Source organism: Ictalurus furcatus, chromosome 28 (genome assembly GCF_023375685.1).
Source record: "Ictalurus furcatus strain D&B chromosome 28, Billie_1.0, whole genome shotgun sequence".
NCBI classification, from domain to species: domain Eukaryota; kingdom Metazoa; phylum Chordata; class Actinopteri; order Siluriformes; family Ictaluridae; genus Ictalurus; species Ictalurus furcatus.
Window position 1 is genome coordinate 10,679,732 of NC_071282.1, and position 26,140 is coordinate 10,705,871.

Sequence of the window (26,140 nt, forward strand, 5' to 3'; positions counted from 1 at the left end):
TGCTTTTGAGCAGTGTTATTTTTGTTTCTTCCTCTCCCGTGTCCCTGGTTTGCTCTGTGTGTGCACATGCTTGTGTGTATTTGTGTGTATATGTATGTGTGTATATGTTTATTGTTTCATAGGGGAGGGCTAACGTCTCAGCCGAGCGTGACGTCCTGGCCAGGTTGAGGGATGGGTACAGTGAGCTGAAGAGCCAGCTTCACAAATGCCCCGAGTCTCTGAGGGAGCACTTACAGGAACAGCTTGCCAGGGTCAGTCTCCTCTCCTTCTGCCCTATGGAGCATCAACAACACAAAAAAACCCAAGGACAAATGTTCACCTAAAATAAAAGGAAAGGAGAGCCAAGGCAATATTGAACAAAATGAATGAGTAGGGAGTTTTAAAAAAAAAGAAAGCACAAAAAGCTAACTACTTAGAGGACACTGCGATAGGCTTGTTTACAGTGAGTGCATTTGCATGTACAAAATAATCTGATAACTGCAGAAAATCAGATTTTGCCGACACGTTTACATGCACTTCGGTAATGTGATAATAATAAAACTCTGGGTCTAGAGTCAGCTGATAATCAGATTTCTTTTAGTAGCATCGCTACAAGTTGCAGGGCTAGCAGTTTAATTAGATTTTCCAGTAGAGAGCTGGAAGGCACTTTTTGAATCAAGTAGCTTGTAAGTAGTTCAATTATTTTATCGACCAAACAGTAGAGTGGTATTGATAAACTTTACATCGTTTCATTTTCTTCACATACACAATACATTTGTAATCCGTTACGTAGAGTATTTATTGTCGATTGGTTAGAAACACAGTTGAAATCAATTCACTGGCAAATATGTATTTGCATATAATTCTGTACTTTTTCCAAGTACTTTATCCAAATAGGAAGACAAGCTTTTTTTTTCAGTTTGTTTTTGTATACATGCTCAGATTTCATGAAATCTAATAACAGCTTTAATTTAAGATATTGTGGTATCCTGACTACTTGAAAAATCTGATCCAGAAATCAGAAAATAATTGGATTAGTAGTGTTCATTTAAACATAACCAGGGAGATCAAATGACAAGGGCGCTTTACCCTACAGGTGCATTTTTTAATTGCTTTGTTTTCTAGCTAAATAATATTGAAATGATATTTAGAAGAGAAAAGATTATAAAAAATACAGTCTTCTTATCTTCATAGCACTTGTGTATTGTGTGAACAGCTCCAGAGTATGTTGGCTGGTTTCTCTTTGACACTTTCTCTGGTGTTCTGTTTTGTAGAATTCACTCACTGTTGTATAAGAAAGTATTTGACCCTTGTTGTTTTTTTTTCTACTCATGTGGATTGTTGTTCTCAGTCTTTGCATGTTGTTCTATTATTGCCTGTTTTTCATATGCTAACAAATTTCAGCTGCTTGCTTGCTTTGCATGTTTTAACAAAAAAATATCTCACTAATCGACTGATATCGCAAAGGATCCAAGGAATCACATGGAGTTCTTCTTCACTCCCAACAATTTATTATGCACTATTTTTATAAGGTGGAGGTTTTCTGAACTGCATAGAAACAGATAAAGTGACAATAGAGTCACTGAGGCGTTTGTGTTCATCTGTCTATTTTTCTTGTCCACCTGTTGGTCTGTCTCTGTGTCCACGTCTCCGCTCCGTCTCCGTTCTGTCTGCAGAAGGCCGAGGCTCTGGAGTCCGGCTCAAAGCGCTTTGAGGACCTGGAGTTCCGCCAGTTGGAACGTGAGAGCAGTCTGGAGGAGGAGAAGGAGACAGTCAGCCGGCAGCTGCTCCGGGAGAAGGCAGAGTACCAACACAGCGTGGCCAAGAGAAAGGTATGATCATTGGTATCTGGACAATTTTAATGGCTGCTGCAGCGTGTGTTGGTCTGAGGTGGGTAGAGTAGCCAAAACTTTACTCAAGTTACAAGTAAAGCTACTTATAAAAAGAATTACTCATGTAACAGTAAAAGTAATAATGTTAATAATTACTTGAGTAACTGTAACAAAGTATCCAATGAGAAAACTACTCAAGTTAATAGTTACTTCGGATCTGATTATAATGAAGGGAAAATCCTGACTACATGGAGTCACACCTCTCCTTGAAAGTCTGTCTGTTCTGCTTATATGATATAAAACCTGGGTTCAAGAGGAAGCAGCATATCCCAGTCCTGTGATGGGCACAATGGAGTCATTTTCAACACAAAATCCCACACACACCCCAAAAAACCAACATTTTCACAACATGGTAACAACACAAACATCTCAGCATCTGCATTTAAACAAGACAACAGAGAACAAAAGAACAGACTATGGAACAGAACAGAAGAGAAAGTGTGTGTAGTGAGTGTTTGTGTGTGCACGTGTGTGTGTCCTTCCTCGCTCATGTATTCCCCCTCTTCGGCCATTATCATCCAGGACTGAGCCGCTAAAAAAGTGAGCGGTTGTTGCGTCTGCATTGAGACCACTGCAGCGTATCGCGAGCCTCGCTACCTCATCATACGTGATATAAACTAATTATTAAAACTACATATATTCATTAATATTTAACTGTAACAGAGGAACGACACCGAACGTAGACAAGTAAAAGTACATTTCTGTGATTAAAAATGAACTTGAGTGAGACTATAAGTATGGCCAGTTAAACCTACTCTTAAAAGTACTTAAAAAAAAAAAAAACGTTACTCAAGTAAATGTAACAAAGTTAATGTAACATTTTGTGGGGGGATGAAACAAATCAGCGCTCAGATTGTGATTATTACAAATATGGGACATGGGAATCATGTCTAAATCTGCATTTCTCATATACCTCTAGGAGAAAATGGCTGCCCTTGAGATGCAGGCCAACCAGCTAGGCGTGCAGGCAGCTCAAGATTGTGAGAGGATGGCTAAAGACCGAACCATGGCCCTGCAAATGCTACACAAGGTCAGTTCAATATATTGATGGGCATGATTAGTTGACTAAATGGAGTATTCATTATTTAACCACCCAATCAATTAGTGAAACACTACATTGAAGAAACAGGCCTGTAGCTTTTTACATTGCAGTCCAACTCCATGGCATAGTTACATGATGTTAAAACAACACAAATGCACTATGAAAGACTCTATTGTTTAGACTCCTCTTTTAGCCAGGCAATATTTAGCCTGCCACATGACTTAAATAGTGTTTTATTGTGCAGGTATTTTGTAGTTTCTGCAATGATATTATACCCCATCTAGTGAGTACACAGTGAACAGGAAGGTGTATGGGATTCACTATCACTGTGTATTCGAGGCCGATTTTTACACTGGATCTCTTCCCACCTAAGAAATTGAGGAAATATTAAGTTAAATAGCAGCGACCAGAAAACATTATTCAAGATTAATAAATAAAAGAAAATATAAAACATTCAAATTTATCTTGCCTCCTTATGATGCTCAGATTTCAGTTCAGTTATGAAGTTCAGTTTTCAGCTTCTGTGGTTTAAGCAGTATAAACCTAGTTTCCTATCTATGGCACTATAACATTTTAGACTTATTATTATTATTATTATTATTATTATTCACATGCATTCAAATACTTAATTTATTCAGTCACATGCCATAAATATTCAGCTTCTTTAATATTGTATGAATCACATAGGAGAAGGAGAGACTGGCTACCCTGGAAAGGAGATACCAAAGTTTGACTGGAGGGAAGACTTTCCCCAGTTCCTCTAACAGCATGCAGGAGGTAAGAACACATGACCGACACCAGCAGAATTCCCAGCGTTTTACAAGCCAAGAATCTTTTAGTGTTGTCTGATAATATCAGGCCCCTTCACTCTTCACTGCCATTGATCTGACAGGCCCTCGTTTGTAGACTCTCTAGACAGACTTGTTTTCTTCTTGAGCATCATCAATATTCATGGGTTGATGTTTGCTTGCTAGCTCAGAACTTTGTGCTGGGTGTTGAAATATCCACCCATATCTTTGGCATACTACAGTTCAATCAAAATTATTCAACCCCCATTGCAAATCAGGTTTATTGTCAAAATGTAAACACTTTCAGCTGTTTGCTTTTTCTGCCCTGTCCAGGTATTTAATGAATTTTCTGCCCCTTGCCATTTCAGGTATTTCCTGCATTTTCTGCCCCTAGCCAGTTCAGGTATTTCATGTGTTCCAACTCAAGCACAGCTGGTGCAACTAATGAAGCCCTTGATTAGTTGCATCAGGTGTGCTTGAGACAACACCTGTTTTGCATATTTGTGCTGTTGTGAGGGATTCAATTCAGGGGGTTGAATAACTTTGAAACTGGAGAAGTCATTATAAGTGGCATTTTCAGTTGAATTTGGGGAAACCACTTGAAGCGTTCATTGTGTTGAACTATTTCAATTGCTTTTGTTTGATTTGTTCATTGAAAACAGCTGAAAGTCTGTAAATTTTGACAATAAACATGATTTGCCATGAGGGTTGAATAATTTTGATTCCAACTGTATAAGATACTACTAATATCTATAGGATCTGTTTCACTGTCTCTGGCAGTGATGTAAACATTTAATCTAGGCTCTTGCCACAGGCGATAAACTCTGTTGCAATGCCTCGCTGCTTGTCTATTAAATATGTAAAAGAAACAAGGGAGGGGAGTTATATAGCCCAGCAGCTCTGAGATGTTTAATGGTGATTTTATTTGTTTAAAAATGACCCCTGTAGTTCATTCCGACAACTGATATTCAAAACAGGACGTTCTACATATCAGCGAATCAGACCTTTCCAATGAAGTCCTTATCCAGCATCCCCAACTTCCTGCTCCCTGCATCCAAAGCGCCACCTCTCACTCTTGCCCCATCAGGCCTCAGGAGGTAAACGAGTGGCATGCTGCTGCTTGATGGCTATCTGGACTATTTCAGGAGTCTTTTACCAGACACCTTTTGTAAGGGAATGCTGATTAGTAAACGTATTTAGCTAGAATGCAATACCAAAAGTGACAGATTTTAAGAAGCTTGAGAAATGTAGCTTGAGAAATTAACAGCATGGTGCTCTACTACAGTAGTAATCATGTAGTCCTGATTATGTGTAACCTTCCATTACACAGAACACTGGTGTATCTATGATTACTGTTTAACAAAATACTTAAACAAAATACTTAAACATTAACACAGATTGAAGGTGGGACAGAAGATGCATGTTACTCAGTAGACTGCTTTTTCTGCCTCTGCCTATGTATAACTGTGTAATGCAAGGGTAGTTGACTACTTTTTATGTACAGGTCAGTGTGAAGTGAGACTAAGGTTTGTGCTGTGATTGCGGTTTTCATTTCTGCATGGCGGAAATTGCACCGAGTGGCCGGCTTATCATTTATTAATTGCATTCAAACTAACAAGTCTGTGGCAGTATTTTCATAGAGGAAGGTGATTATACACTATATATATATAGTGTACACTCACTGGTCATTTTAATAGAAACACCTGTACCTGAGCACCTGCTTATTCATGCAGTTGTCCGATCAGGCGATCATGTGGCAGCAGCACAATGCATATAATCATGCACATACTGAAGAGCTTCAGTTAATGTTCACATCAAACATCAGAATGGTGAAAAATGCTATCTCAGTGCCTTTGATTGTGGCATGGTTGCTGGTGCCTGATGATGTACACAGAATGATGCAAATAAACAACAAAATAAACATCTAGTGATCAGCAGTTTTGTGGAGAGAGCCTTCACAGGACAGTGACCAGAATGGTTCAAGCTGCCTGGAGGGCTATGGTAACTCAAATAACCACTCTTTACAACCACGATGAACAGAAAAACATCTCAGAATGCAAACATTGTCAAAAACATCGGCTACACCAGCAGAAGACCACATCAGGTTCCACTACTATATGCCAAGAATAATCTAATACTAGAGTATTCACAAGTTCACTGAAACTGGACAGTTGAAGATTAGAGAAACGCTGCCTAGTCTTTTTACAGTCTTCAGCTGTATGGATGAGTAGGAGTGCGGGTGTTAGGATGTGATGGGCAGGTGACCTACAGTCCCCTCTGAAAGATTTGGAATGGCAAGGCCAATTCTTTTGCTATATACTGAATAAATTTGGGTTTGAGATTAAAGGATGAATATGAGATGATAGGCAAGAATTTGAGCTTTCAATTCTTGATATTTACATCTAGATGTGTTAAACAACTTGGCACCTTTTGTTTGAATCCACACATTTTTCAAGTGATCAAAAATACTGGAACATGTGACTGATAGATATTTCTTGCTGCCCAGGTGTGCCCTATCAATCTTTCAGATTGCTTGTTTAAACAATTAATAGTTCCAAATGTCAACTCTTGGTTTGAGCCATCAACAGCTGTTGATGACAGAAACATTGTTAGAGCTGTGAAGAAAAACCCCAAAACAACAGTCAGTGACATCACCAACAATCTCCACAGGGCAGGGGTGAAGGTATCACAATCCACCATTTGAAGAAGAGAGCGAAATATAGAGGCCATACCACAAGATGCAAACCACTCATCAGCAGCAAGACTGATGAGAGTCTGGAATTCGCAAAGGCCAGACTGGAATTCGCAAAGAAATACAGGGATGAGCCTTAAAAGTTCTGGAACCAAGATTAACCTCTACCAAAGTGATAGAAAGGAGAAAGAAAGGATCTGCTCATGATCCAAAACATACAAGCTCATCAGTCAAACATGGTGGTGGTAGTGTCATAGATTGGGCTTGCAAGGCTGCTTCTGGAACAGGCTCACTAATCTTTATTGATTGTGTAACTCATGATGGTAGCAGCAGAATGAATTCAGAAGTTTACAGGAACATTTTCTCTACCAATTTACAGAGAAATGCATCCAGTCTAATTGGGAGGAATGTCATGCAGCAAGACAGTGACCCAAAACACACTGCCAACTCAACAGTGGACTTCATCAGGGGGAAAAAGTGGAAGGTTTTTGAGTGGCCAAGTCAATGGCTACACTGGAAGTCAATCACCAGATCTTAATACAATTGAGCATGGATTTCGCCTACTGAAGAGAAGACTGGAAGGAAGAAACACCTAAAAAAAAAAACTGAAAGAAGCTACAGAACAAGACTGGAAAAGCATTACAAATGAAGAATGCAACAGTTTGGTGATGTCAGTGGGTCACTGGTTGGTGCAGTTATTGCAAGCAAGGGATATGCAACCAAATATATGTGTTATTACTTTAATTTATTTCAAGGCTATCTGTTCCTACACCTTAAAATTGAATGGTCTGCTTACCAAAGGTGCCACTGGTCTAAGTTGTTTAACACATCTAGATGTAAATATCAGGAAATGAAAGCTGAAATTTGAATCTATTATTGCATATTCATCTTCTGATCTCACTGATGTCATCAGCGTATAGCAAATACAAAAGAATTGGCCTTGCCGCATGTGTGTGTGGTAGTGAGATTGCAAAGATGTGTTGGGGCTCTGGACTGTTCTGGGACTGTGTATTTAACAGTATGTACAGGCTGAGATGTGAGTTGGTGCCTTTTTGATTTGTGTGTATTCAGGAGTACCTCAGACTTTCTGATGTATTTAAGATGTATGGTAGTGGTTGTGTCCCATCTCAAGTCACCTCTTTTGCCCCTACCACTTCCTGCCTTTCTCTTGCTGTAACACCAGATACCCCTCGTGAGGTATGAATGTACAGCTTACTTTCTCTTTTCGTGTAATTTCCTATCCATTCTTTCTATGTGCTCTTTGACTTGTCTCTCATTATGTATTTTCTGCTTCTTTCTTACGACTCCATTTATTGCTGTCTTTTATCATTGCTGTTTCTTCTAGTCCTTGTTCATCTCTATTAATAGAATGTAGATCATCTAGCAAGCTCATTTCATATTCCTAAACATAGTACGCTTCTGTGTCTTTCTCCTTTTTAACGCCTTCACCACATTCTCTCCTCTGTCTGTGTACACAATGTTTTGACTGGGTAAAGGAGTATGTGACAGTTAGTCAGTTGAACCAGCTCTTCGGGATGCACAAGGTTGAACCCTCCACAACGGCTCCTGTTCAATCATTCCAAGCTATAGTAGCTGACCCTGGCCTCTCTAGCCACATGTCACAATGTGACCCTGCCCAGTCTCTTTCTGCTGAGGTGTGTGTTCCACATGGTTTTCTTTCCATCACTTGCTCTATCTAGTATTGTAAATATATGTGCTAAATCATATGGAGAATAGAGGTGCTGTCTTTTTATGGCTTATATATTCATGTGCATGGAAAGTATTTGAGATCTGGACATGGCTGCATATATTCTATCATTCTTCTTTCATCTCCCTTGCCTCTTCTCCTATCATCTCTGCTCCTTTTTTCTTACACTTGCACTGCTTGTAATACCTAGGCTGAGAGGAACAAGTCTCTGGTGTCCAGGCTGGATTTAGAGTGCTGGTACCAGGACATCATGGCAATTGGGGATACTAGCCATGCTTGTCCTCCCCCTCTTCCAGCTAAGTCTTTCTCTACACGCAGACCCATGCAGGTAAACTCCGTTCTCCCGCCATAACGCCCCGTGTCGTCATTGTGTTCCTGTACTCACACGCTCTGTCGTCGTCCACGGGTCATCCACTAACATTAGGCAGTGTTGTGTTTAGAGTGGTTTCTTAGAAAGTCTGACAATTATGTCTGTGTGTTGTACTTGTACATGGCTAGAGATGTCTGATTGCCTGTGTTTTTATGTGCAAGGATTTGTCAAAACAAATGAATTTTCTGTTGCTTCACATCTGTTTATCAAGTCTTTAATTGCCAGTCAGAGCATGATATCATTGATATCAACCAAATGTCCTTACTGAAGACAAAGGGAGAAGAAGAAGCATCTTCAAATCCTGCATCAATTCTGCTTAGAAATGTCAATTCAATTACCCTCCCATATAATGTTATTTTTAAATATAATATACAGCTCCAATTCCAAAAAAAGTTGGGACGCTGTGTAAAATGTAAATAAATGTAAATAAAAATTTTAAAATTTTTTATGAGATTTGCAAATCTCATAAACCCATATGTTATTCACAATGGAACATAGAAAACATATCAAATGTTTAAACTGAGTAAATGTACTGTTTAAAAAAAAAGAAGGTTATTTTGAATTTGATGGCCGCAACACGTCTCAAAAAAGTTGGGACGGGGGCAACAAAATGCTGGAAAAGTAAGTGTTACTAAACAGAAACAGCTGGAGGTTAATTGGGAACAGGTCAGTAACATGATTGGGTATAAAGAGTATCTTAGAGATGCAGAATCTTTCAGAAGTAAAGATTGGCAGAGGTTCAGCAATCTGCGAAAAACTACATCTACAATTTGTGGAACAATTTCAGAATAATGTTCTTCAACGTAAAATTGTGAAGACTATGAATATCTCATTATCTACAGTACATAATATCAATAAAAGAAGAGAAATCTCTGTGTACAAGGGACAAGGGTGAAAATCAATATTGCACGCCCGTGATCTTTGGGCCCTCAGGCGGCACTGCATTAAAAGCTGGCATGATTCTGTAATGGAAATCACTGCATGGGCTCAGAAACACCTCCAGAACTCATTGTCTTTGAACACAGAAGCAACATGTGAACATGATCCAGAAACTTAGCTGTCTTCTCTGGGCCAAAGCTCTTTTAAAATGGACTGAGGCAAAGTGGAAAACTGTTCTGTGGTCAGACGAATCGAAATTTGAAATTAAAACTAAGAAGGAAAAGGGCCTTCCGGATTTTTATCAGCACTCAGTTCAAAAGCCTGCATCTCTGATGGTATGCGGGTGCATTAGTGCCTATGGAATGGGCGGCTTTCACTTCTGGAAAGGCACAATCAATGCTGAAAGGTATATACAGGTTTTAGAGCAACATATGCTTCCATCCAGATTCCATCCCATATTTACTTCTGAGAGACTCTGCCTCTCGAAGATACTCTTTTTATACCCAGTCATGTTACTGACCCGTTGCCAGTTAACCTGATTAGTTGCAAAATATTTCCAGCTGTTTCTTTTTAGTAACACTTACTTTTCCAGCCTTTTGTTGCCCCCGTCCCAACTTTTTTGAGACGTGTTGCAGCCATCAAATTCAAATTACCATATTTTTTTCTTAAAATGGTACGTTTCCTCAGTTTAAACATTTGATACGTTTTCTATGTTCTATTGTGAATAAAACATGGGTTTATGAGATTTGCAAATCATTGCATTCTGTTTTTATTTACATTTATTTACATTTTACACAGCGTCCCAACTTTATTGGAATTGGGGTTGTAATATATTACTGTACTCACTGTGTTTTGTTATGCAAATGCACATATTTCACTTGTAAAAGTTACATGATGATTATTTAATTTAACAAATTACTTATCAGATTATCAAAATAGAAATTTCATTTGGATTGACTTCATTTGGTTTACAACTCTGACTTCGTGTAGGTGTCTACTTGAATATTTTTCATTCAGATTAAGCAGTCAGTTGAATTATTACTTGATTATTAGGCTGCACAGTGTCATTCTCTTTTCTGTCTTCTCAGATACACAGGTGTAAGCAGGATGGAGCAAATGGGACGTCCACACAACCCAACGCTGGAATTGCAGGCAGAAACACGCCAACCAAGGTAACACACACACACACACACACACACACACACAGTCTGCAGTAATACAATCCTTTACTATCAATAAGTGCTTGAGGAAACCCATAAATCATGCATTGTCTGACATCTGCACAATGTTGGTCCCTCCACAATGGCGCCTGTCCAATCATTCCAAGCTATAGTAGCTGACCCCGGCCTCTCTAGCCACATGTCACAATCTGACCCTGCCCAGCTTCTTTCTGCTGAGGTGTGTGTTCCACATGGTTTTTTTTGCTCTATCTAATATTATAAATATATGTGCTAAATCATATGGAGAAAAGAGGTTCTGTCTTTTTAAGGCTTATACAACTGTGCATGGAAATTATTTGAGATTTGGACATGGCTGAATATATTCTACACATGGAGGTGTGTAAATCATTGGACAGTAACACAGTTTAGATACTCCAGCAGTCTGGATTTTAAATGATGACTATGATGTTAAAGTTCAGAATTTCAGCCTTAGTTTTTTTTTGTCTTTTTTTAGTCTCATTTCCAGATGTTAGACGATGTATGATTTATGGATTTCCTCAAGCACTTATTGATAGTGAAGCATTTACCATGAAGTTCTAAAACAATTTTAGTTACACGTGGGTAACTATATGAAATTTTAAATTGATTCATATTTTATATATATACAGTGCATCCGGAAAGTATTCACAGCGCTTCACTTTTTTCACATTTTGTTATGTTACAGCCTTATTCCAAAATGGATTAAATTCATTATTTTCCTCAAAATTCTACAAACAATACCCCATAATGACAACGTGAAAGAGGTTTGTTTGAAATCTTTGCAAATTTATTAAAAATAAAAAACAAAAAAAGCACATGTACATACAGTAAGTATTCACAGCCTTTGCCATGACACTCAAAATTGAGCTCAGGTGCATCCTGTTTCCACTGATCATCCTTGAGATGTTTCTACAACTGATTGGAGTCCACCTGTGGTAAGTTCAGTTGACTGGACATGAGGAAAGGCACACACCTGTCTATATAAGGTCCCACAGTTAACAATGCATGTCAGAGCACAAACCAAGGAATTGTCTGTAGACCTCCGAGATAGGATTATATCGAGGCACAGATATGGGGAAGGGTACAGAAACATTTCTGCAGCATTGAAGGTCCCAATGAGCACAGTGGCCTCCATCATCCGTAAATGGAAGAAGTTTGGAACCAACAGGACTCTTCCTAGAGCTGGCCACCCGGCCAAGCTGAGCGATCGGTGGAGAAGGGCCTTAGTCAGGGAGGTGACCAAAAACCTGATGGTCACTCTGACAGAGCTCCAGCTTGTCTCTGTGGAGAGAGGAGAATCTTCCAGAAGAACAACCATCTCTGCAGCACTCCACCAATCAGGCCTGTATGGTAGAGTGGCCAGATGGAAGCCACTCCTCAGTAAAAGGCACATGACAGCCCACCTGGAGTTTGCCAAAAGGCACCTGAAAGACTCTCAGACCATGAGAAACGAAAGACTGAACTGAATGGCAAGCATCATGTCTGGAGGAAACCAGGCACCACTCATCACCTGACCAATACCATCCCTACAGTGAAGCATGGTGGTGGCAGCCTCATGCTGTGGGGATGTTTTTCGGCGGCAGGAAGTGGGTGACTAGTCAGGATTGAGGGAAAGATGAATGCAGCAATGTACAGAGACATCCTTGATGAAAACCTGCTCCAGAGCACTCTGGACCTGAGACTGGGGCGAAGGTTCATCTTCCAATAGGACAACAACCCTAAGCACACAGCCAAGATAACAAAAGGAGTGGCTACAGGACAACACTGTGAATGTCCTTGATTGGCCCAGCCAGAGCCCAGACTCGAACCTGATTGAACATCTCTGGAGAGATCTGAAAATGGCTGTGCACCGATGCTCCCCATCCAACCTGATGGAGCTTGAGGGGTCCTGCAAAGAAGAATGGGAGAAACTGCCAAAAAATAGGTGTGCCAAGCTTGTAGCATCATACTCCAAAAGGCTTGAGGCTGTAATTGGTGCCAAAGATGCTTCAACAAAGTATTGAGCAAAGGCTGTGAATACTTATGTACATGTGCTTTTTTTTTTTTTTTTTTTTAATAAATTTGCAAAGATTTCAAACAAACTTCTTTCATGTTGTCATTATGGGGTATTGTTTGTAGAATTTTGAGGAAAATAATGAATTTAATCCATTTTGGAATAAGGCTGTAACATAACAAAATGTGGAAAAAGTGAAGCGCTGTGAATACTTTCCGGATGCACTGTGTGTGTGTGTGTGTGTGTGTGTATATATATATATATATATATATATATATATATATATATATATATTCATGTGCATACATTTGGCACATGTGCATTTGCATAACAATACACAGAGATTACAGTAAAATATTACAGAGTTTTATAGTTTTGAGTTGGAAGTTTCTCGTATGTAGAAAGCATTATAATTTCTGATCAAACAAAATCTCAACTTTCATAGTGTCCCAATATTTCTGTGAAATTAAAATAATAACCTGTAGATTATTATTTAATCTGTAGTGTGAGTTTGTGTTTTTTTATTATTGATTGTAAAAAAAAAAAATAAAAAAAAGCACTTACTTTGCATTATGTGTCAAAGATTTACACCAAACATTTTTCTCAAAAAGAACATTAGATGACCATCAAAAATTCAGTAGCATGTCTCGTATAATATTTGGAGTGAAAAGATGTGTGTCATAATGTACTTTAACATCTTATCCATAATTTTATTTCATCATGTCTTCAAATGTGCTGGAATATAGAACAAAACGTGTCTCTGTCCAGTTATTGACTGTTCTGTATAAACTTTAATTCTATTAGCTCTGTTTTGTTTTGGATTCTGATTTTCATAGTTTCTACAAATAATGGTTTGCAGTAGCCAAATTGTGCAGTGTTAGCATTAAGGCAGCTATTTGATCAACTTTACTGTACTGTAGATGCTTCTATTTAAATTAGATGTGTAGTATAATTGTTTTGTACCACATTGTTGCCTCACTAGAGCCTGCCAGACCTGTCAACCCCTCATCTGGATTCAGATTCCAAGAAACTTGCTCTTGAGGTCAAAGGTAAAACAGCTTACCAATGGTATGAACATACTTCTGTATATCATATTAACTGCTTATACGAGACCTGTCTATCCACTGGCAACAACCCCACCTGTTCACCTGAAAGGTGAAGCATAGAGGATAAGTTTCTGAGATTTGAAAAGAATTGACTTAGGCCAAAACGTCTGAGGCTTGTAGGCTCTTGTCTTGGTATCTACTGGCTTGAGGCAAAATCTTTGACATTTTAACAGTATACATAAATGTGCCATAATCTAGTGCATGAGGCATCAACTAGCAGAACATGGTCTGGTTGTGTACCCAGCAAAATATTTCAGTAGATCATCTGTTTTACAATAACATGCATTTAGGTTAAGTTAATTAGCTGAAGGCAGCTCATCATACCAGTGATTTCAAAGATTTTTACTTTATCAACTAACAACAGGGCTTGTTTAAAGAAAAGCCACAATGAAAATGCAATGTTTAAAGACAATTGGACAAAAAGGTACCATAACGGTTATGCAATAAAAGATAACTGTTGTCACCATTCTGTCATGTTAATTGATTATCTGGACCTTTGTAAGCAAGGAATTTTATATATAATTGGACCTTTAGAAATTTTAGTTGAATATTTCTCCTCTAGCAGCTGTATTGTGTAACACTGTTGGGAAAAGGATTTTATAAAAGTTGTGAATAAACAAAGTGGATCACCTTGGTTGCCTATCGTCATTCTTCTACCATTTTTCAGATTTGTCTCTTTATGCATTTGCTTAGGGCTCCAAACATGTGACGACTCCAGATATCTCAGCACTGAACTGAAACCAAGGCACGAAATGGACCTGCAATGCCACTGGGAGGTGCCACAGGGCTCTCATTCCCAGTTAATTGGCCCATTCCCTGCTCCAGTGGCCCCAATGGTGCACCATTCCATCCTGCACCATCAAGCACCCTCTGCAGGTGGCCCAGCTTATGACACACTCAGTCTGGAGAGCTCTGACAGCATGGAGACCAGCATATCCACTGGAAACAATTCCACCTGTTCACCGGAAAGGTGAGAGACAGAGGGGGCACTTCAGTGATTTGAAAACATTGGCTTGGCCCAAAGCATCTGAGCTTTGTAGGGAATCATCTAGATGTATGGTTTTTTTCAGGTAAAATACTTTTAGATTTTAACATTTACAAACCCTGTTCCATTCTGAGAACACCATTAATGACTGAGATCAACCCTGATCAAGCTTGATCAGAGCCCTGATCAGATTAATCTGGATTACAAATGACACACAAATTGTTCCGGCCAGTATTTTTATTGCAAAAGTCAGAGTCAAAAATTATTGTCAGCAGATAAAAAAAAGAAAAGTAAAAAAAAATGCTGCTTGCATAAGTGTTCAACGTCTTCAGACTACTACTTGGTAGAACCTCCTTTTGCTGCAATAACAGCTTTAAGTCTGTTGGGGTAAGTTCCTAAAAGCTTTGCACACTGAGAGTGATTTTCTCCCATTCTTACAGGCAGATTTGCTCCAGGTTCGTCAAGTTGGTTGGTTGTTGTTTGTCAACTGGAATTTTTCAATCAGTGCCACAGATTGTTAATTAATTCAGATCTGTACTTGGACTTGACCACTGTAGAATATTCACCTGTTTGTTTTTTAACCACTTCTGTGTTTGGGACCATTGTCCTCCTGAAAGGTGAAGTTTTTCCCAAGCTTTAGTTTTTGTTTTTTTTAAACAGATTGAAGCAATTAATATCCCCTGTATTTTGCTCTATCCATTCTCCCTTCAATTCTTAAAAGAAGCTCAGATTCTGAGGATGAAAAACATCCCCTGGAGCATGATGCTGCCACCACCATATTTCGCTGTAGGGACAATGTTAATTGAAGTATGGCCTGCATTAAGTTTGCATTGCACGTAGCACTTTCACTCCACTCTCAGCCACTGTACTCTTTAACTCATTCAGAGTGACTGTTGGCTTCACTGTGTCTTCCCTCACCATTTTCGGTCTTGTTTTATCACTGAGTTTTGAGGGACAGCCTTGTTTAAGTAGTGCTTGGATGGTGTGATACAACTTCCACTTACTCACTATTGATCAAACAATGCTTACTGGGATATCCAACCTCTTAAATATGACTTTATGCCCTAATCCTAAATTATTAAATTCTATAAACATATCTTTAACTTCCTTAGAATACTCCTTTGTCTTCATTTTTCACTCATTTCCTTCAGACTGACAGTCTCTACAATGCTAGTTCAACTGAGGTGTTTTTGTCAAGAAAATGGGAACTTTAATAATTTAGCTTTAGTTTTAATATTTCACAGGTGAAAGCCAGTTATAAGTCAGTGTGTATTTGTTAAGACAATATCTTTCACCTAGAGCTTCTGGAACCTGGGGGTTGAATGCTTAGGCAAGCAGCATTTTTCAGCTTTTCTTTGAAATACTTGCTGACCAAAAATGAATTTTGACTTTGAAAATTCACTGTAATATATCATGGGTTTGCAGTAAAAATAGTGACAGGAAGAATGTGTGTCTATCATTTTTATTCAAACAAATCTGCTAAATTCCAGGGGGTTGAATACTTTTCTTTTGTATGCTAAATACTGTCTAGTCTATTTCTACCTCTTAACAGGCATCTTATCTAACAACTAATTTTTGTGTAGGATGAGAAACACCACAGCCACAGCATAGAAAAGACTCCAAAAAGCACAGACCTTGGTGCAGTACAGTGTCTACTGGTTGTTGTTGTTGTTTTTTTTCATTATAATAATCTTTATAAGGCACATTACATTATTTACATGAGGAAAACAGAAACCCTATCTTTATAGTCACTTAGTTGAAAAAAATTAAATCTGTTAGTTCAGTTATTTCTTTATTTAATTTTCTCTAAACGCCAAAAGTTTTTTGTCTGGACTCACCTCTTTACTCATGCAAACCTATGAAAACAACTCCAAATACTGTGTGCAGTAATATTTTACCAGTGTTGCACTTAATTACCACTGGTAAGAACTAACTGTCAACTAAAGTTTGTTCAGGTCGGGTCAGTTCAGGGCCCCGAATGACTGGCCTTGCCAATGCCCCTGAGGGATGGTCTCCATGGGAACCCTTGTCTGCCTCTGTTCCCCTGACAACGGGTCATCCTGCCCAATTTCCCATTAAACATGTTTTTCTTTGCATTCCTCTCCTTGTACAAAGTTACCCGGCCTGTTGCCATGACAACCACCAACCATACAAGAGACAAGAGATTGCTCACCTGTTCAGAGTTGGGTCGTGTCCCGAGGCAGAACAAGGGGAGCCTGCCATATTATGTATTCCCCTTAGAAAGGGGTGGGGGTTTGAGTATTTTGTCAGCCGAGAAAGGATATTCTCTTGATTGTGCCCTATTTTTAAATTCTAGAAGAGATGGACCTTGGGAAGGATTTTACTCGGTTTCTGGTCTGTGTTTTTATGCCCTTTGATGTTTTAATATGTCAGAATTAGAGCTCCTGGGTCTCAACCTACAGTCAGAATAATTTTTTCTGCTAAAATGGAAAAAACTTACCTAAGGGCTTGTACATGGGTCAGCGGTCTGTTCCTGGAAGAATGAGTTGCAACAGGAAGAAATTGATTCAAACGAGCACTTTTGACAGTTGAGGATCTTTCCTGCAGACTCTGAGTGAAAACAAAGTAACTGTGTGGTGCGTGAGCATTTATGTTCAATACCACAACCTCCAGTTGTGAGCTTTCATATTGTAGTAACAGAGTGTATTTGTGTCTCAGTGGTAGCGGCCTGGCTGGGCTGAGGCTTGAGGAAATGGAGAAGATGCTGAAGGAGGCTCAACAGGAAAAAGCCAGACTGGTGGAGAGTCGTGTGAGTCCCATTAAACTTTAATTGTCTATGAAATGTAATCTCTCTTATGAATTTCAAAATGGCATGTCAACTCCCTTTGTTTCTGCAGCAGTGAATATTCTTTTCACACTCACAAAGAGACACTGACATGAAAGACAGGCTCTTAACAAGTTCACCTAGAGTAATACACATATTGATGTTCTCCTGTGAAATGATTTTTTCATACGTCCCTTGTAACCTCTCACTGTGGGCTTTTGCAAATGTATTTTTCCTTCAGTCTGTTTCATCTTTCACTATTAGTTCAATGCCCTTTTCTTTCTGTTTCTCTGTCTCCCTCTTGGTGTCTGTCTCTCTCTCAGGAGAGGGAGGCACAGGCACGAAGGCAGCTGCTGGAGGAGGAGAGGAAGAGGCGAGAGGAGGTGGAGAGGAGGCTGCAGGAAGAGACTGCGCATCGGCAGAGATTAGTAGATGAGGAGGTCAAGATGAGAGAAAAGCAAAGCTCTCAGGTCAGTGCAGGTCTACGACGAAGGCAAACATGAGAGAATACCAGCTGCTTGCAGATCAATGGCACTCTCAGAGCGCAGTCTGCCAGTGAATCCTTTCAGACATAACATGTACTTTTAGTGTCTTGAGGTTAAGAAAATGCTTAAAGAAGCAGGTTTTCACATTGATCTCCGAGCTATCACAGCGGTCAGGCAAATGTCAATTTCGAGGTTTTAAAGGGCCATGGGTCTTAGCGGAAAATACAGTTCTGAGCTGAAATGAAGTGCCTCTAGCTCCAAGGTGAGTGTTTAAACCAAATGTGTGAAAAGTGATTATGGGGTCATTCTGGGAGTACCCAGGAGGGAACATGAAGGTACGAGTCAGATTGCAGTGGGAAGACTTAAGGCACATGAGAGGACAGACAGATGGTTAGAGGAAAACAGGATTGAGTGATAAAAAGGCAAGGAAAAAGTAAAGGCACATGGCTAAAGCGAGGGATTAGAGATGGAATGACAACACATTAGGCCGTGTAGACCTTACAAATGTAACATGAACTGCCCATAAAATGAATATTTAGAAAAACTATTCAGTAAGCTATGAAAGTGTTTGTTTTTTGAGCTTTTAAAACATGTCTAAAATCACATTTTACAGATTAAATGCCTTAAGTGCTATATAGTCTTTTAATTTGCATTCACATGGTCTTATATTTTAAACTGTTTAGGCTATTCTTAATTTGTTATTTGATTTTTTTTTTTTTAATCAAGCAGCTGAATCTGTTTTGCAGACATTTGGTGTGTCTCTCTCTCTCTCTCTCTCTCTCTCTCACACACACACACACACACACACACACACACACACCAGATAATGCAGGTTTACAGGCCAGAAAGAGACATAGACATATTGTTTGGGGGAAAATGTCAATTCAACCAAAAGCAGCATAAAATCTCACTGGTTAAAAGCTCACTTCATGATTGTACACAGTAGAACATTTTTAAGCACAGTGAAAGAGTGTGACCTGTACAAAAATATGTATTCTTTTGCTTTTTTTCTTCATATTTATACATGAGGTATAATGCACTTCACATTTGCAACATTAGAATTCTCACATATCTACTCTATATTTAAATCTAAATTCTTCCCTAATTAGGCTCGTCCAATGACCCGCTACTTACCCATCAGAAAGGAGGAGTTTGACCTACGCTCCCATGTGGAGTCAGCAGGTCACTGCATAGACACCTGTCCCTACGTCACCGTCTCTGAGAAAATGTGCAAAGGCCACCTGGTGAAGATGGGTGGCAAAATCAAGTCATGGAAGAAGCGCTGGTTCGTCTTTGACCGTCTAAAGAGGACGTTCTCCTACTATGTCGGTATGTTTTAGTCATGGTGGAAAAAGTTCTGTTCTTCACCTTACCAGCATAAAACAAAGGTTTCTTGCACTATGGACAAAAGTAATGTTCACTTGTTTTTGGCCAGTCTTCTCAAAATATAGCACCTTTTTTTCCCCCACACTGGTATGCCTTTCTCACTTTTAATGTCTTTCATACATACACACACACGTAGCTCACGTGTGTAGCCTTTTCACCCTCTTACTCCCCATGTTAGTAGTAGTAGTGATGATGATGATGATGATGATGATGATGATGAAATAATCTGCAACACTTTCTCCAGCCCTGTGTTTGAGAGCGATGGGGGTGGGGGGTGTAGTAGGGGGAGATTTACCCATGCCTTGTTCATGACTAACAACATGAGACTTGCAGCTCTTCAAAAACAGAAACAAATTAGCCCAATTTACTAAGTATATTTGGTTAATTTTAAGGATGCATAATTATAAAAATAAATGATTATATAATAATAGGCAGATGTTTTAACGAAAAAAAACCCCAACATATTTCTTTCAATGAGATTGAAAGAAATCACCTTTAGCTGTAGAGTTATTTCAAATTACAGTTTATATTGTGGAAACGAGCTGAGAGGGGTTTTATTTATTTATTTTTCTATATTATTTATTTATATTTTGTATATAGCTTTTTGTGAACAATTTTTGTGTACATGCTGGTTTTAGTCCCTTGCGTGATGCTGACTGTGACAGATTTATGCCAGTAATGAATAAAATGCAAAACCACCACAAATGCAAAACACTACCTGTAACAAGAAACTCTGTGGCCTCCAAATCCTAACCGTCTGTTGTCTTTCACTAAAGATTTTGCCTCTGTTTAGTTTGTTTTATTTATGGTATAAATGTAATTTCTTAAATGTTGAAAAGAAAGCACATTCTCATATTAAAATACATGTTAGAATTTGGGGATCGAATAAACTGACTGCAGTATCAACTTATTATCTTAACAGGTAAATTATTTAATCGCTATTTCCAGATAAGCTTTTACTTACAATCAGCTGTGCTTATAAAAATGTTGCTAAAACAAAAATATATTGTTGAATGGAAGGATGGAGATGCTTAAGCTTTTTTATGTATAATACACTCTTCTGCTTTCAGACAAGCATGAGACCAAGTTGAAAGGGGTCATCTACTTCCAGGCCATCGAGGAAGTTTACTACGACCACCTACGCAGTGCCACTAAGGTAAACAGAGTAACCCAGAGCTTCTTTTTTTTCCTATAGTATTTACACTTTCTGGATAAGTAAATATGCCACAAAACCAACAGCCCAAAAATCACTTTGTCCAAGTTTTAAAAAACCATCTTGTCACAAAGATAATTTCTTACAACATTCACAAAGAGAGATCAAAGGCAGCTTCACGTTCTTTCGTCATATAACCCTGCTTCATTTCTACAGTTATCCTGTCAGTTATCCTCATCCTACACATGCTGTCTTTTTTGTTCTGTTCCGACAGAGTCCGAATCCTTCCCTAACCTTCTGTGTGAAAACGCACGACCGGCTGTACTTCATGGTGGCTCCATCCCCAGAGGCCATGCGAATATGGATGGATGTCATAGTAACAGGCGCTGAGGGCTACACACAGTTTATGACCTGAGGGAAAGCTGACTGAACACTCAGCCATAAGCGTCGGCAGGACTTCTGTGGAGTTGTGTGGGAGGACCGAACTTTCCACTGATATTTGAACTTCAGACATGCTGCATCAGCCCAAAATGATTGATGTGTATCATCCAGATCAGAAAGATTTTGTATGAATGCATATTAACCAGAAGAGGACAGGGTTCTGTTCTTGGTGCGCAGATAACAAGGTGCTTAAAACAAACCAGTCACCAAGAAAGACTATTATACAACTAGATATTTTTAAATATTCTATTATTTGTGTAATGTGTAATATATATTACCACTTTGGAACTATCCGTGGCAACAGTTCCATGCAGTTACTTTGTTTTGCACACTTTTGGATTAATAAAATAAAGGGAGGACAAATTATACTTTTTTATGCCAAATATTTAAAACCAATTATGCTTTCTAAGGTCTATTTAGAGGTTTAAATGTGACATTGATACTTTCTATTAATAGTGTTAATCTCAGTACTCAAACTAATAATATTTCTTATGAATTTCATGTACCAGGAAGTTGCTTCAGCGCCGTGTAACGCAAAATACTGTCAATTACCGAACCATACTGGTATAACAAAAAAGATGCCATGTGGGGGTGGGGGGGGGGGGGGTTATACTTCTTGTTGTATTTCCATTTTGAAAAAATAATGTCTGGTGGGGACCATTTTTATTTGATCAAGTGTTTGTCGTTATACCGTGAGACTTGCCAAAGGTGAACTTCAAAAGTCCGGCATTTCATTCTGTCAACACGTTCAGGCACAATGATGTGATCCATGTGAGTGTGCTGATTGTGATTGTGTGGCCATATGTGCCTTGCAAAATGTTATCTTCTTTCAGGGTTAAAGAAAAAACAAACAAACAAACAAAATGCAGTAGTGCTTCACTATTATTTTATACTGTTTTCTTATTTATTCAGGTTCAAAGCATCCTGTATTGCAATTATGTCGAAATATAATATTATGCATATGATATGCATTTTATATTATGCTATTACATAAGCTCAGAGTAACCTCATTAGTGTTCATTTATACATGTGCTCATCCAATTTGAGCAAAACAGTATATACTAACAAAAATTCCAGGGTGTATATACACAGTATAGCCTATACATGTCACATTTACACTTATGAATTGTAATGACAGAGGTGTGTACCAGGCCTAAATAAAACGTGTAACAAAGCGTGTGAATTGCATCATGGTGTTCGTTATGTAGTCGAAATTAATAAATAAAGCAATTTTTAATGTTAAATGAATGCAAAGAAGAAGAAGTAGTGCACTAGGATTTCAGTTACAGGTTTAATAAGATACAGATGAACTGCTCTCGCGCGCAGAGAAAGAAAAATGGCTTCCGCACCTGTCATGTCAAGTTAGCAATCTTTCTGACAGACTTCTAAACAAAACAAATATTAACAGTGAATAATACCAGAAGCCTCGAGACAATTCCAGAGACAGACCACAGACACATTTGACGGTTAATACCGTTAATAATCTAAAAGAAACGGTAAAATACGGCTATTGACAGCTTCGTTAGATTTAGCTTAGCCTTTGGCACTGGGCTGTGAAGTGCATATGGTCGGATACATGTGAAAACAAGCAGCTCCCAGATGTGACAGGATGTTTTTATGTTTTCCGGCCTTCAGGTTTACTCATACCGTTGGGACGACGACGACGACGACGACACAAATTCAAAGTGTCAACGCAAATTCCATTACACCTTTCATGTTTATGTGACTCATAACACTACCTGCTATAAAACATCAACTTTTTATAACCTTATTTTTTTCCATTACTGAACTCGAGATGTGTTTATGAATCTGTCCAGCAGAGAGCGCTGTTTTCCTGTTACTCGGCTCTGAGGCGCAGTTATTTTTCTTCACTGTTCTGCCTGCACTCAGTGCATTAAAAACAACAGTTTAAAGTACATGTCGTCAGGGTTCTAACACCATCATCTGTGTGCCATCCCTGCTGAAAACAAAAAATTCAATAGAAACCATCACAGAAATTCTGGGAAAAAATGGTTTCCACTACAAATACAAAGACAAACCATCAGCTAACCATTAAAACCATTACCATTATTGGCCCTTAATGGGATCCATTAGACATAACATGCCACCAATAGAAGACAACAAATTACCAGTAGAGAGCCACGGGGACCATTACAGTTTCCATTAAAACCATTACAAATTCTATGAGGGTTTCTATAGTCCCCCCCTCCCCAGCAGGTATCAGAGACGAAAGCAATTAACTTACCACTGTTACAGTGTCATCTGGGTGTGAAGTTCTTAGCCCACTATCAGAACTGCTAATCTTTACTGAGACAAAAATAACAACAAAAAGTCTCGCTATCTCTCATACTCATGAATTCATTACAATTGGAGAGTAAATATCCACCTTACTTTTGCCCACTACCTCACTTTAGTGTGTTGATATATCAGTATGGAGGTGTCATTCTAACCTTAATACTATAAAGGTATCATTAATAACTTCACAAAAGAAAGTACAGTGGCCTGATTATACACACACACATTATATATACACACAGTGCTGTGCAAAGTTTTAGGCACATGCAAAGAAATGCTGTAGAGCAGAATAATAAAATTAAATGTTTCTACAGTACAGTAAAGAGCAGTAAACAGTAGTAAATGAAACAAAATCAATATTTAGTGTGACCAAAAAAATAGTAGTCTCCGGTACAGTTTGTGCAGTTTTACAAGGAAATGAGCTGTAAGTTTTATTGAGCATCTTGCAGAACCAGACACAGTTCTTCCAGAGATTTTGACTGTCGCACTCGCTTCTTATTTTTGCAGCAAAACCCAGCAGCCTTCATTGTGTTTTTTGTCTGAAAAGTGTTCTCTTATGTAATATGCTGCTTTCTTTACTGACATTTTTCTGTAACATTTAATTTTGTGCTAGAAAACTAATGTTTAGGAATCTAAAATGTTTTTTGTACTGACGCGATAATGTAAAAAAAAATTATATTATATGGTATTATATTATAGGGTGCCTAAAACTATTGCACTCTGTGTGTGTGTGTGTGTGTGTGTGTGTGTGTGTGTGTGTGTGTGTGTGTATATATATATATATATATATATATATATATATATACACACACACACACACACACACACACACATTTATATGGATTAAAAACACTCTAAATAAATGCTTTTTTAATTTACTCACAATAATTTAACTAGAATTTTAGAGAACAATTTAATAGCCTGCCTAATGTCATTTCTCATCATCCTCTGTATAGACTTCATATCTTGAAATTATCATAACATTCCACCGCTAACGGCTAATGCTAACAAAGTAACAATTTTACAATGTTTTGGCTCAAGCACTTCATCCCCCTAGATTTGAAATGACTAACTATTAGAGCTAAACTACAGATCAGTGAGGGCTGGTTGTAATATTAGACAGGGCTAAACCTAACATCTATCTATAGCACAACAATGAAACTATTAGGGTTGAGCAATGTATAATATCACAAGGTCTCATTGATGCCATGAGAATGGTGCTGGGCAAACTATTGTGTGTGTGTGTCTGTCTGTCTCTCTCTCTCTCTCTCTCTCTCTCTCTCTCTCTCACACACACACACACACGGTAAACAAAAAAGATGTAATGCTTTCATTCAAACAAAAAAACCATATGTTTCTGTGATCTGTCCTGTGTAATTTGAACTTTGATTGGATAATGTATGCTTAGTTGATCTACTTTTATTTTCTCCTTCAGAGGCATATTGAGAGGAAAAAGGGATGCCAGATTAAATAATACACCTTATACGTGTGCATTACACCTGCAACTGTATTTCACATACACAGTCTCAATCACTGCTGGTGAGGTGTTACGAATGCATCAACAAAATGGATTAAAAATATCAGCCCAAATGGAGCTCAAAATTTTCAATCTATGTAATCACCAGACACAGCTATCACCAATAGTCTGCATGGATCTACAGTCTGGGCTAGAAGGAAATCAGCCTCAGTGTCACTTCTTCATACTAGTCTGTGTTGGTGCACTCGGTTCCACAATAATCCAAAATAATCCACTTTAAGACATTTGTTACCAGCAAATAGTTTGATGTAGACACCAAAAATTAATCAATATATGTTGATGTCTTTTTTTTTTTAAACCTTTAAAGGCAGGGGGGCTTAGTCCTGCTAGCCTGTTTACAGATGATAGATTTATGATTATCTTGGGCACCCATGTGTTTGGACAGGCAAACATTTGTGGAGAAATCCATATTTAGGCATATCATTTACTGTATTGGGCTTTTTTTTCTTCTTTTTTTAGCATGTGAAGTGAGAACTCTGTTTGTTATTTGGCCAGGCAACGCAATAATTGGTGGACCAGATAAATTGCCAGGGAGTGTGTTTCTGAAACACCTTTTTTTCATCTGACTTTTAAAGAGTTCAGCTTGCTGATACATACATAAAGCTAGTTAAACTCATCATATCATATTGTTCTTTTAGAGTGGTGAACTTTTACCATTTTCTCCTACACACTCTGTTTTCCATCACTGCAATACCAGTTGCCTCACACTTTGACTTTGATCCTTTAAACGGCTGAGCAAACCGCAGCCTGCCTAGTCCTTGATTCCCTGATAGTTTTCCTCTTGCAATGCATTTCTACCTACAGTCTGCCAAATCTGTCTGATGTCAAAAAAAGAGAGTTTTTTTTTTTAGCATTCCATCTCTGTCTATCCCTTTGCTGATCTCACTGAGGTTTTCTACTTTTCCAAAATCTCCTCATAGTTACTCTTGGCATTCCTAAATTTTGGCTGCTTCCCTGACTGACATACTACAATTTTAGATCTTGAGAAACTAAAAAAAGGCTCCAAAAGCAAAAGGCTACAATTAAGACTCATCTTGTGCATAATCTGCAACTGGAATCAGTATACGAGCACTAGAGCAAAACAAACACTACGACGATATTCCAAATGATCGAATCTTCTCAGTTGACTTTGCTGTTTCTCAATGGTTAATAACAGATGATTCGATTATTTAATTACTCCAGAAATGTAATTTGATACTTTTCAGTTTCAATGTCCAAATATTTCATAGTACAACTTTTTCTATTTACCATAATGCACCTAGTAAAAAATGACTGCAAAGAGTTTTGGAATTAGTCTGGATAATTATTTGACACAGGCCTACCCAGTGAGTCACGTCCCAGCCGCAAGGGAACACCTCGAAATCTCACGATGGAATTGACATGACAGTTGCAGAGCTGCTGAAGATCAACTTGACAATGGTGGCC

The 26,140-nt window shown here is 38.5% G+C and overlaps 1 protein-coding gene across 7 annotated transcripts in view; it reads left to right on the forward strand.

Annotated features, from left to right (window-relative positions):
* phldb1a (pleckstrin homology-like domain, family B, member 1a) overlaps positions 1–22,058 on the forward strand; it is a 55,629-nt gene extending 33,571 nt beyond the window's left edge. For 4 of the 7 annotated variants that reach the window (XM_053617815.1, XM_053617814.1, XM_053617813.1 and 1 more), the window contains 14 exons: positions 123–251; positions 1,656–1,811; positions 2,791–2,901; positions 3,601–3,690; positions 4,679–4,798; positions 8,292–8,429; positions 10,439–10,522; positions 13,525–13,591; positions 14,342–14,618; positions 17,313–17,403; positions 17,742–17,888; positions 19,013–19,232; positions 20,360–20,445; positions 20,717–22,058. In XM_053617815.1, the coding sequence (XP_053473790.1) occupies positions 123–251; positions 1,656–1,811; positions 2,791–2,901; positions 3,601–3,690; positions 4,679–4,798; positions 8,292–8,429; positions 10,439–10,522; positions 13,525–13,591; positions 14,342–14,618; positions 17,313–17,403; positions 17,742–17,888; positions 19,013–19,232; positions 20,360–20,445; positions 20,717–20,857 (1,857 nt within the window). In that variant the 3' untranslated portion in view covers positions 20,858–22,058. The remainder of the gene's footprint in view (positions 1–122; positions 252–1,655; positions 1,812–2,790; positions 2,902–3,600; positions 3,691–4,678; positions 4,799–8,291; positions 8,430–10,438; positions 10,523–13,524; positions 13,592–14,341; positions 14,619–17,312; positions 17,404–17,741; positions 17,889–19,012; positions 19,233–20,359; positions 20,446–20,716) is intronic. The other 3 variants (XM_053617816.1, XM_053617817.1, XM_053617818.1) reach the window with 3 other exon arrangements.
* The last annotated feature ends 4,082 nt before the right edge of the window (positions 22,059–26,140 follow it).